Source organism: Tribolium madens, unplaced genomic scaffold (assembly GCF_015345945.1).
Source record: "Tribolium madens isolate multiple individuals breed KSU strain unplaced genomic scaffold, Tmad_KSU_1.1 Scaffold_7;HRSCAF=85;Tcas5.2_LG10, whole genome shotgun sequence".
NCBI lineage: Eukaryota > Metazoa > Arthropoda > Insecta > Coleoptera > Tenebrionidae > Tribolium > Tribolium madens.
The window spans coordinates 3,417,394-3,430,129 of record NW_025401050.1 but is presented as its reverse complement, the minus strand read 5'-3'; the positions used below and the strand labels follow the sequence as shown (position 1 = coordinate 3,430,129).

General features: G+C 31.1%; 1 protein-coding gene across 3 annotated transcripts in view; it reads right to left on the bottom strand.

Annotated features, from left to right (window-relative positions):
• LOC123010058 (acid sphingomyelinase-like phosphodiesterase 3b) overlaps positions 1-12,736 on the bottom strand; it is a 220,065-nt gene that overhangs the window by 8,763 nt on the left and 198,566 nt on the right. For all 3 annotated transcript variants that reach the window (XM_044406693.1, XM_044406692.1, XM_044406694.1), the window contains exons 6-7: positions 10,823-11,015; positions 1,875-1,987 (exon numbers count right to left, since the gene is read on the bottom strand). In XM_044406693.1, coding sequence (XP_044262628.1) covers positions 1,875-1,987; positions 10,823-11,015 — 306 coding nt within the window. The remainder of the gene's footprint in view (positions 1-1,874; positions 1,988-10,822; positions 11,016-12,736) is intronic.

Below are 12,736 nucleotides of genomic sequence, written 5' to 3'. Positions count from 1 at the left end.
TCGTGCGTGTTTTGAAGGTTTGCTTATAAACTAGTATTATAATATACTATTATTTGACAAAAACATAACGTTTTAAAAATTTATAACACAAAAACTACAAAACAGCTAGAAACTTTTTTTAAAACTAAGAGAGGAAAAAAATTACTACTTACTGCAACGAAGAAAGTAAAAATTTTAAGGGTTTTTTTTTAAATCTCTTAGATGCAAAATTAATAAGTAGGGATGTTCCATTAAGAATTTTGAAAGTATTGAACAAAGTATTGAACTTTTAATAAACTTTTAATTTTTTTATCTTTACAAATGCTTTAAAGTTTGTATTGTTTTCCTTGCAGTAACAAAAAATATTCTAGTTTTCATTTTTGTGTAATACATTTTTCGAATTAGAGTATGAGTTTCTGATTTTAGTGTAAGCAAAATTGTCGTCTTAAAAAGCTAGCACCTCGGGGTTGTAGCCCATTTAGCCCTGTGATTACTATACCATTTTCTTATATTCTGCACAGAATATGTATAAGAAAATTGTATAGTAGAGCCCCAGTTATCCGGTTCCATGTTATCCGGAAGTCCGCGCTATCCGGAAACAAAATCGATTTTAAAAATTCCGTTTTATCCGAAAGAATTTGGTTCCAAACTCCGTTTCATCCGAAACTAGTCTTTTTTTTTGAAATTCTCAGAAGCGACAAAAATCTATTTTTTTCTTCGTGCTTGGAGCACACGTAAAAAAAGCGTTTGTTTTTTTTTTATAAAAAAGCTTGAAGCCTTCAATGGGATAGCATGTGTCTAATTCAATAAAAAGTGTTAATATGAACATTATGACCTCTTTAGGATTATACGAAATTTTGGCTCAAGTGGAACGGGTCTGCCAGAAATCGTGGTTCTAATGTATCTCATTCTTGTATTTAAACACAAATTGTTGAAATAATTGGTTTGTTATCATAATGTAATAGAAGTATTAAAATACACACAGGAAAAGAATATCTTTTGTAAAAAATTAGTAAACTTAAAATGTAAATAAAATTTTACTTACTCTTGTTTTTAGCATGTAGCCCACCATTAAATAGAATGAGATTTAGTTTTTTAAAAGAAGATGGAGCAAAAAAAACTGGTATAATTTGAGATAAGTTAAAGACAAGGAAAATATCAACATTAATTTTATCTTACAAATTTACAATTTAGAAAATAAGTGACGTTGATATAAGATGAAGAAATTTGTCTTCATTCGTCAATGATTTCACTATGTAGAACTTTTACATAATTTTTTTGTATAAATAAATTCAGCATTTTAAAATAGTGGATTAGAACAATATTTAAAGATTTGCATTGTGTGTTTTTTGTATTTTTTCTTTACTTTAGTGTCAAAACAAACAGTGAAAATATGACATAATCAATACTCACTTATGAACTTAATCTCAGTTTTAAATATTCAGAAACCGGAAACTTTCCGTGGGAAAACTTTTCAACGTTCTCTTGTATAGAAGTAGAAATACAAAATTCAAGCACTTGCTGTGTAATAATGCACGACCCGACTTTTCCCAATATAATCCATGAAAGTCACGCTATTTTTATCTATATTTTACACTTGTAGTTTTCACTAATGGTATTACGTATTAAGATTGAAAATCTGCATCTCATTACACGTTGTAGAATGACGTATCTTTTCGCTTTAATTTTAAATAGCTTGTCTTGCTTTAAAGCTAATTCTATCCAACTCATCGCATAATTGAAGCACTATCTCGAGTGCATGTGGCGGCAATTATGCAAATAAGCATTCTGATAAAGTAGTCGTTTCTTAATTTTGAATAATGCCGCTACCGGGGGGAGACTCTATGAATATTTCAGCTTTTTTTTTCAGACTTTGTGATTGATGGAAAAATTACCTGGCCGGTGTCTTTGTCGAATTTATATATCCTCAAACCGGGGTTGTTGGCGCCATCTGTGGTCCGTTTCGGGGTGATGGAGGGGGCGAGGAGGGCCCACGACACGGGCCGACCTAAAAACCAAAACATTAAAATCACCAAACTTTTCGATTCGCGAAACGAATAAAATTTGTAAGGTTTAAAAGAAGTACTATTCTTTCGGGGCCACAACAATTCGTTCTTGAGTGTGAAATTTAATCGGTCTTCGTTTACACCTTTTATTGTAAATGAGAGTGAAATTTCGTAATTGGCGTCTTTAGCAAAGTTGCTATCGTAATAAAAAAAACTTTTGATCAAAAGCACGAATTGAACCAAACAACATGGGCGTCGATATGTTTTGGGGGAAATTGTTTTGAGATTTTCATATTTTTTGTTTCAGATAAGTTCAGTAACGAATATTATCTAATACTATGTACAGTGGCGTATTGAGCTCTTAATGGGCCCGTGTTCCATCGTGGTTGCACCATATCCCTTCCTACACCCACCGTGTTAAAATCAATAATTTTTCAATGTTTTTATAATATCATTAAAAAAATATCAGGTGAATAAAAAGTATGAAACTAAAAGTTTTTTTCTTAAACTGTTTATTTTTTTAGAAAAGATAGTGCTATGAAAATGTGAATATAAAGAATAAGATTTTTCAAATTTTTTGTTTTGTTTTTGAGTTTTACAATTTTTTTATTTTTTTACATGGCAACCCACTATAAAACCATTTTTCTCATAAAAGTAATGGTCTAAGGATTACACTATCTACTTTATATTTAATTAAAAAAAATTACATAAATTTTGAAAAAAAATCGCATATCTCAAAAACAAAACAAAATTTCAAAATACGATCACCATTTTTTATATTACTTTAATTTATATCAATCATTATTTTCTGGAAACAAAAAAAACCGCTTGGTTCCATTCCTTATATTTACCATTTAAGAATAATAATTTGTAAAATAATATAAAAAGACACTAAAATTTAAAATAATATGAAAAAATTAATAAATAAGCCTATTAAATATAGGGGATATTCCGGCTTAACCCCACATTAGAGGTACTGGAAGTTCTGATAATGATATTAGTCTAAAAATTTGTAGCGGGTCTTTTTTAAAATTCGACGTCGAAGTTGGCTTTGCAAAATTGATTGTGAACGAACCCACCAAGATTACGAAGATTAAGATTATGAAGATGGTTAATTTTGTGCATATTACTAAAATTATAATTGTAAGGTTATGTTGGTTTGTTTATACAGGGTTATTCATAAATATGAAGCAATATTTGAACCTCAAAAATGACCCATAAAATGATGTTAATTTAAATAATAACTCGTGTTCTATCTCTACTGATAAGAATTTTACAGCCCTCGGAATGTGGGTATGGAAATTTGATTTTTTTATAATAACTTTGAAACTATTTGACCAAATATTATAAAATTTGGAACATTTCGCTGTGACAACATACCCTTTGAACTGATAATCACAAAAACCGGATACATCCACTCAATTTCCGGTTCCAGCAGTTGCAGGTCACATTTTCTGTGTTTTTCCATTTTTTTGCTCTCTTAACACCAATTTTTTATTGCCTAAATAGATAGTGTAATCAATTTCGAATAAAAAACGCATAACCTTTAATACCTTTAAAATGGACCGTTTCAAAGATATTTTAATTTAAAGTAAGGACTGCACCACGCTGAAATCAAAAAATAGGGATTTTGAATAAGTGGTATCCACGGCAACCAATGACCATGGTCACATAAATCCCTACCAGGCATCTGTTAACTTTGACGATAAATTTTTGTGAATTTTTTATAAATTAAATGCTACGAGATCGATTTGGACTTATGGTAGATTACGTTTGGAGTCTGAAGTAAACTCTTTTATTAAATATTTTCACTTAATCGCCCAAGAATCGACCAATGTCAAAGTTGACAGATGCCTGACAGCGATTTGTGGGACCATGATCATTTGTTGCCGTGGATATCATTTATTCAAAATCCCTACTTTTTGATTTCACCGTTGTGCAGTCCTCAGTTTAAATTAAAATATCTTTGAAACGGTCCATTTTGGGGGTATTAAAGGTTATGCGTTATTCGAAATTGATTACTCTATCTATTTGGGCAATAAAAAATTGGTGTTAAGAGAGCAAAAAAATGGAAAAACACAGAAAATGTGAACTGCAACTGTTGAAACCGGAAATTGAGTGGCTGTATCCGGTTTTCGTGATTACCAGTTCAAAGGGTATGTTGTCACAGGGAAATGTTCCAAATTTTATAATATTTGGTCAAATAGTTCCAAAGTTATTATAAAAAAATCAAATTTCCATACCCACATTCCGAGGGCTGTAAAATTCTTATCAGTAGAGATAGGACACGAGTTATTATTTAAATTAACATCATTTTATAGGTCATTTTTGAGGTTGAAATATTGCTTCATATTTATGAATAATCCTGTATGTTCATGGTGTCTTCACAACGAACTTGTCACCCCAACTGCGACGTTGAATTAAAAAAGAAACGTTACTTATTTGTATTAATTGTATTAATTGTAATTGAAATAGAAAACTATGTTTTTTATAGCGTTTTTGGATTGTTCGAGCTATTCTATAAGAGTTATCATCAATCTCCCTATACCCAAATACAATAGAAGTCCTCTATAACGAGTCCCGGTTATAACGTAGAATAGACTATAACGAGTAAATCGTCTGGTCCCTTGCCGTTTTGTATACTACTACTCTATGTAAAACTTTCCCTCTGTAGCGAGTATTTTTGAGGTGAATATAATAAAACTTTTATTTTGTCCAAGATCGGTAATAGCGAGAAATTCTGAAAAATTTCCGAAACAGATCGGTTATAATGAGAGTTCCTAGAAGAATTAAAAATCCTGCGAGTCTCCATTACATATTGTGTACTAGACTTTTTTTGGACATGTTTTTGCGTGCTAATGGTCATATTTTTCTCACTTTTTCAGTCTTGAATAACTTTTCAAGCGTTTTTTCTTCAAAAAGAAAAACATTTTCTACCAAAGAAAAAATATCAATAATAAAAGAGTTCGCAAGTGGTAAAAAACAAGCTGTAATCTGCAAAAAGAAAAATTTAGCCAGTTCTATATTGGCAAAAATTTTTAACAACAGGGACAAGATTACGAATTCAACTGGTGAATTTTCGTCAAAAGTGAAGAAATTACATACTGCTAAAAATGCTAAATTAGATAAAACCATTCTTACTTGGTTCAAAGTGAATCGCGAATCCAATGTGTCCATAAGTGGGCCCATATTAAAAGAAAAAAGCAGAACAAAACTTTTATTATCTATGACTGTTTATAGCGAAAATCGGTTATAACCAGCAAATACGTTGGTCCCTTGAATTCGCGTTATAAAGGGGTTTTACTGTATAACCGTTTTTGAAGTTTTTAGACTTTTGGAAATTTTTAAATTTGAACCTTCCTCTTCAAAAATCTATCTAACTCTGCAATTTTTAACTATTATGAAATCGTATTTTGGCATTTAAAAGAGGAATGATCGATCTTTCTTTTGATGGATTTATAATTAAAAAAATTATTAACGAACACTCAAAATTTAAAGTTGCGTATTTTTTTTTTTTAATGAAAGGCTCCAAATTTTTTTCATGAAATGCAGGGGAATTTAATTCAGTTTAACATTTATACCTATGAGCTCAAGCAGACATAACAATTTTTTAGTCATCAGAACCTAATTTTAACCGCTAACATAAAAAAATAATAATTTTGGACTGCTCAGTACGCCACTGACTATGTACTATTTTCAACTAATTTAATAACACTTTCAAAAGGTTCGTTCTATGAAGAAAAGGGGACTGTTACACTTTCTTCCGTTAATGCCACGTGAGGTGTGTGCATATGTGATTAAATTTGGTGGCCAAGTTGGCCATAAAAATTCATCTCGTTTCGGAAAGTTATATTCAGCAGCAATCTGTTCTGTCGGCGTTATTATAAAGTCGTTTGTGTTTTCTTGTCGGTTTTTCAGCTGCTGTTAGTAAGAAATCGACATCTAAATGATATCCGATTCCCCTTCTTACTTACAAACTACCACAAAAAGAACATTTTAAGAAAGAAATTGGATCAGTTTTCTCGAGGCGTCAAGTTGCATTCCAATCTTATTTTCAGCAGCTTTGAAAGCGCGACTTTTCTCACACCATGGTTCGTACTCGTGCAAATTTTCTTATTTAAATCTACCCATCTGTGACACTTAATGAAGTGTCACATTAGTGAAAACTTGCGTTCATTAACTCGTTGAATTTTTGACAAATTACCCGTGAAAATTAATTTCCAAGTCGCCCAACTCGCTCAAAACAAAAGAATAAATATCTTTGTTGTTTTATTTGACACGATAGAGGTGATAATCAAAAGTTAGGACGTGAAAAGTTCCGGAAATAAAAAAACTTTTTAAATCTCTTTATAACGCTTGTCGATATCTCACCGGATCGATCAGGGGTATGACCGGAAACAAACAATCGATGGACAAACGGTGCGCACCGTTGACATTTGAAGGAAAAGAATGATGTTTGCATTTCGTCGACCATAAACCGTCAAACAACCAAAAGGAAATTTACTTCGAAATAAGTTTTCAACTCGTATTAAGCTTCTTTAAAGTATTTAGATACGGCCATTTTGGGAAATTTAACAACGGAAAAGTTTATTATCGCCGACTGTTTCACCTGAGCTTGGAAAAATTATATTTGACAAGAAAGGACAAGAATAAGAGAGAAAACCTGTTGATTTTTTTCTTTTTTTTTGCTTCCTTTACCGATAAAATCATAGTTTATAGTCTTTAAGTTTTTGAAGTATGGAAAATTTGAAAACGAAAAGCTTGTATAAATTATCATTATCACTGACTTTAAAAATTAAGAAGCTTTTATATGCATTGCAAAAACATTGTCTACCCTTATATTCCATTGTGAAGTTAATTTGGTAAAGTTACAATTTTTCTTTTGTTGTGGTAATTCTACATATTAGATGATTCATTTGTGGCATACAGCCATTAATAATATTGATCAGTTTGGATAATTCTGTTGTAATTAATGCTATTATAATAATGTAAACACGGTTTTAGTAAATCTTGTATCAAATTTTAATCAAAATGCAAGGTTTTTTTCTCTATGTACAGTAATAAACTAATTTTTTATGTTAAAAGTGGAATAAAAAAACATTATTGAAGGAAATAATTTTATGTTTGAGACTTTGATTCATACTAGTGTATAACATTTTCTTGTTGGGAAAGTTAGAATTAGAATGCAATATATTTTTTCTTAATTGCAATCAGAAAATGACAAATACATTTTAAAATTAGTAATTTACAAAGATTTTACATTTATAGCACACCGTGATTACTTTAGCAATTTACAAAAGGAGATAAATAAAAAGACTTACTTTAAAAAATCGCAATATTGTTTAGAAATGAATAGAAAAGGTGATGGCTTAAACTGTAAAGCTACCTAATAGAGAATTTTTTATGTTTTTATGAAACTTTCATTTTATAAAAATAAGTTTTTGATAAAAACATTTTCTTTATTTCAAGAATCCTTCTTATTAAAAATAAATTGTAAATTTTGTGTTTCTAAGTATTAATCAAATACTTATTCTCGTGTTATTTTAATTTTAAATGAAGCAAAAATAATTAATAGTACATTATATTATAAGTGATAGAAATGCATCATTATACGCGAGTGAGAATTTTGACCGACGAGTCCGCTTGCGCACGAGTGGGACACTTCTCACGAGTTTCATTTGGCATTTCGATCACGTGTGATATACGACGTTTTATCTCACAGGTGCAACTATCCAAAAAATGAAGTTTCATTCAAGTATAAAAATATAATAGTAAATTTATATTTATTTATTATGAATTTTAATTTTTATAGGTATAATTTTTTTAACATTTTATTTGTTGTCTAGGACATTGCCCGATGACACAGTGTCACGAAGGTGCGCGACTTTCCGGACAATTGTTTTATTTCTATGTTTTTAATACCAACTATAATCGAAAAAAATATGAAAATGTATCTATAATTTAGAACTATTTGATAAAATAATATATTTTTTTGTGCTATGAATTTTAAAGCGTAGCATTTCTAGCAACACCGGATGTGTTAAAAAAAATTGATACATTTACTAACAAAGACAAGAATGAATATTATTACTTAAATATTTACTTTTTGAAAAAAAGAAGTAAGTTTAGATGCTATCAGCCGGGGCGACTTGGACCGAACAGCCCTGTATATAAGAGTTCCGTGATTGACACTGACTGACAGACAACGCACAGCCACACAAGCTAGAAACATGAAATTTGGCAGATACGTTTCTTAGAGGGTGTAGACTGTAGAGGTTCGCTAAGAAGGGATTTTTCGAAAATCGTTCTTTAAAGTGGTGAAATAGGGTTTTAAGTTTATCGTGTGCCTTCGACAATTCTCGGTAGTTACTCGCTGTTCATCGTGCGCATGCATGAGATAGGGAAGGAGTTGTCAATTTATGCGCTGTATTTGCTTTTTAATTATTTGCGCGAGCGAGGTGGTGTTCTACACTTCGCTTTTTACATAATCAAAAAATTGTTTATCTGATTTTTATTCTACATTGTTTATTTATTCCACTTCTCTTATTATTATTATTATCTATATAGGTATATATGAGAGTTCCGTGAAAATTAGGTAACAAAGGATTTTTCAAAAATCAATTACTCAGAGGATGAAGTGGGGTGTGAACTTTTAAACGAACTTTGGAAAATTTGTTCCTTAGCGGTTGTGAAAGTGCACTAAGACGAGAATTTAAAAAAGTAATAAGTATACTCCCTTAATAAATTGAGTAAAACGGGGTGTATACGTTTAAACGAAAATAGAAACATGAAATTTAGAAGATATGTTTATTAGAGGGTGTACAGGTCCGCTAAGAAAGGATTTTTTAAAAATAAATTTTTGCGGAGGCGAAGCGGGGTGTAAACATTTAAACGAAGATAAAAACAAAAAATTTAGGAAACATATTCTTTGGGGGGAGTAGAGGAACAGTAACGAAGGTTTTTTTTGAAAATATATTTATATGGGTTGTCAATACTTAAACAAAGATAGAAAATAAAATTTGGAAGATATGTTCTTTGGCGGTTGTAAAGCTGCACTAAGACGAGATTTTTAAAAATCAGTTTCTAAGGGGGTGAAATGGGGTGTACACGTTTAAACGAAGATGAAATTTGGAAAATAGAATTCTTAGAGGGTGAAGTGCACTAATCAGGCACTTTTCAAAAACTAACCTATAACGGTATGAAATAGGGTGCAAATATTTAAACGAAGTTATAAACATAAAATCTAAAATTTTGACTTTTGAGGGTGTAGTCGAAAATTCAACGAATTGAAACGGGGTGTAAGCGTTTGTAACGTGCTTTCATCATTTTCTTAATAATCGGCCCTCTGCTTCCGCATTGTTTTGAGTTGATGAATCAAGAAAAAAATAGATAAACAGACTAACTTTACATTCCACCTTTGAAATTAACAAAAGTTTATATCGAAAATATACGTGGACGAAGTCACGGGTGCAAGCTAGTAGAGTCCGTTTTTCTAAGAGGTACACACCAATATAATGGCCCAGTAACACATTTAAGACCAAATTTGTAATGCGCATGCTTGACGTAGGGGTTGCATGTCATCAGTAGCGTACTTTAATTTTCCTTACACTTACCCTTACCAAACGAAAAAACGGCCATTAGCAACCATAAATCAAATTGTTTTTTTTTTCGTCTTTTGTTAATTGTGTATTTTGGTAAGTACAAACATTTTTTTTTAATATTTCAAGCTTTCATTTGGTACGTAAAGAATGTGATGCAAAATTATTGTGAACATTGTTAAATCTTTTATTTTTCAAAATTAAAATGTTCAATAATTAATAACAAATGTACCATGGTTAGCTAAAAAAAATCATACACAGATGACGAACAACAGATCCGAAAATTATAAATTTGAGTTGTGTAAATATCGCTTTTTTAAAAAAGGTTATGTATGGATAGGCTTGATAGGACGGACTCAGATGTTAAAATCGCTCAAATTTGAATCTTCTCTAAAAGTTCGCGCAGATTCTCGATCCCGCCCATGTACCTCTTAAAAAACGGACTCTATGTTTATAATTATAAAGTGGTGTGAAGAAAAAGGAGTTCTAAGATTGAAAGTTTGTGTGTAGAGCGTTTTATTAAAAATGTTATCATCTTACAAATAGTTTTTTTTTTATAAATGTCTATGAAGACAATTTTGGCCGTGCTGTAAAACTGTCACTTTACACACGTGCGGGCGTAAAATACCCAGATGTCAATTGTACGTTAATTTGACATTTACATGTCAGGAGGCCAAAAAATTGATTTCACTAAACTGCGGCTAGAAATAATTAAAAAAGTCCATTCAATGAAACAGTTGTGAGTCTCGAGGCTATTTGTGCTTGCTACTATTTGCTTTCGATTCATATCCTCAAACTGATTGGTCGAGCGCCATCTTTGTGCAAACATTTTCTCATATCAGACGATTATCTCCTCGAATGCCTGTTTGATACCTTCACAAATCGTCTCTGCTGCATTAAATATAAGACTGCGGTTGCAAGAAGGCCACCGTCTGGCATAACACGTACAGGCCGACTGTATTACCACTAACAAGTTACGAGCTTTCCCAGTCTTAATCTCCTAGAAGGGTCTTCTGTATTGCGAACATCGTTTACACAGTCCAAACAGCATTAATGTGTACTTAACTAGATCCTTAAGACTAACTAAGTTCTCTAATGACCTCAGCTGCTGCCGCTAATACCATATTGATGCATGGCTGCGGTTAAGACGGGGAACGACGTTTTATTTAAAGTGACTAAAAGCGGCCTTTTCAGATGATATTACAGTGATAAATTGCAGGGAGGAAAAGTGCTACTTACCGCTTACGCCGTAAATGACGCGGAAAGTGTCGGAATGGAGGTGGCCGAAGAACTGGCCGACGATTATGTCGGCGTATTTTCGCACCAATTCGAGATACTTCTTATTGTGGTAATCCGTGTAGACTGAATGTGCCGGCGAAAAGCCCCTTTGACGTTCGTCAGAGCCCGGAGGCATGTGGCCGACGAGGTAAACCTGGAATAAAGGACGTAGAAAATCTACTGTTGGGAAAAAGCTTCAATCATTGATTGGATGGATACGAGATAACGGCTGGGTTAAATCGTAAACGAAATATACACCTATCTAGCAGACTAGACTTATAATTTTATTTTTCCGTAAAAATTTATTCAATTGATAAATTCAATGATTAAATTTTGGATAGTATTCTGGACTTTATACTTATAACACCCGAAAAAATTATAAGTAGTGTGACTATATTTTTTTCAATTTTTTTCTAACATTGATAAAAATGCCTGTATTCTATGTAAGTAAAAAATATCGCCAAAATTCTCCGCCACGTTTTTTTTTATTTTTGTTTTCATATTTAAAGAGTGGTCGAACTCATATTCACGATATAGACTGAACTAAAAAAATGTACCTATTAAACCTGTTCTAATTTTAAACTACACAAAATAGGACACTAGATAATAAATTGAACACAAAAAAATATTTTCAACAATTTCGATTTTTGTTTTTTATGAGGAGTAAAGTCTTCCTTGTGCAAAAACCTGCAGTCCTCTATCATTGTCGAAATCCATATACAGGGTGTGTCAGAACTGGCGCCCCAGTGAAAAATTTCAAGTGATAAGATACCAGAAACATAGAAAAAATGTTTAAATTTCTATCTGTCAAAAAAGTTTGTTTTTTGGCATTTGACATTTTTATGTCTACTTAATGATACTGATAATCTTGTATATGTTTATTTATAATTATTTAGTAAAAGTACAAAAAATTTGATAATAAAAGCCACAAATAACATTGAACAGAGTTACAATTTGAGATACAGCTTCCTTGTTTCCTCTTTTAATAGACTATAGCAAAAAAAACTTGAAAAATTATTTTTCCAACAGAAATAAATAGAGTCAGAATGCAAAATTTAAACTCTCATAACTTCAAAGTTTTTATAGATAATTTTTTTTTACATTTTTTCATGTTCCTGCTCAGTAGTAAAGGATGAAATTTAAATTTATTTCCCATAATGATGCCCTAAGTTAACGTTTTTTTTTTTAATTATTAATTAAAAAGGTGATGTGTTGGAAGTTTTTTTATTTTTGGCGTGTTTTAAAAGTGGTACCAAAAATTATGCATGTTAGAAGAATCAGGTCGCTTAGTGAATTTTTAATATCGAATGAACAAATTTTTAATTTATTTATTACCGGAGCCGATTTCAAGGTTTTGCTCCATTCAGGAGTCCTCATTTAATAAAAATAATAATTCGTTAAGCGACACAATTAACATATAAATTAAGAGCGAGCCGATGATGAGAAAAATAAAAGAAAAGAAAGAAAAAATGTATAGTTTTTGCTCGGAACAGCAATTTACGATTATAGTAAAAAAAAATTTAATATAATCTTGAATATAACTCTTATAGGAGTAATTAGCGCTCTAGGATCTCTGTTATAAAACACAATTAGTCAAACACTCAAAAACAATCACAACAGTACTTGAATTTGGTTTTATTATGACTTTTCTGTTTACTTACTTCTACTTATTTACTCGCATAAAATTAAAAATTTACAATTACAAGGTTTTATCAATCAGTGATACACAGTGAAACTATGACAAACTAGTGTTGTGCTCTTTTTGTGAGTTTACATTTTGTAAGAATTATCAGATTCTATTATTGCTTTTTATTAATTATATTATTAATTATAATAGAAATGCAAACATTTGTTGTTTTATTTGATACATGCTGT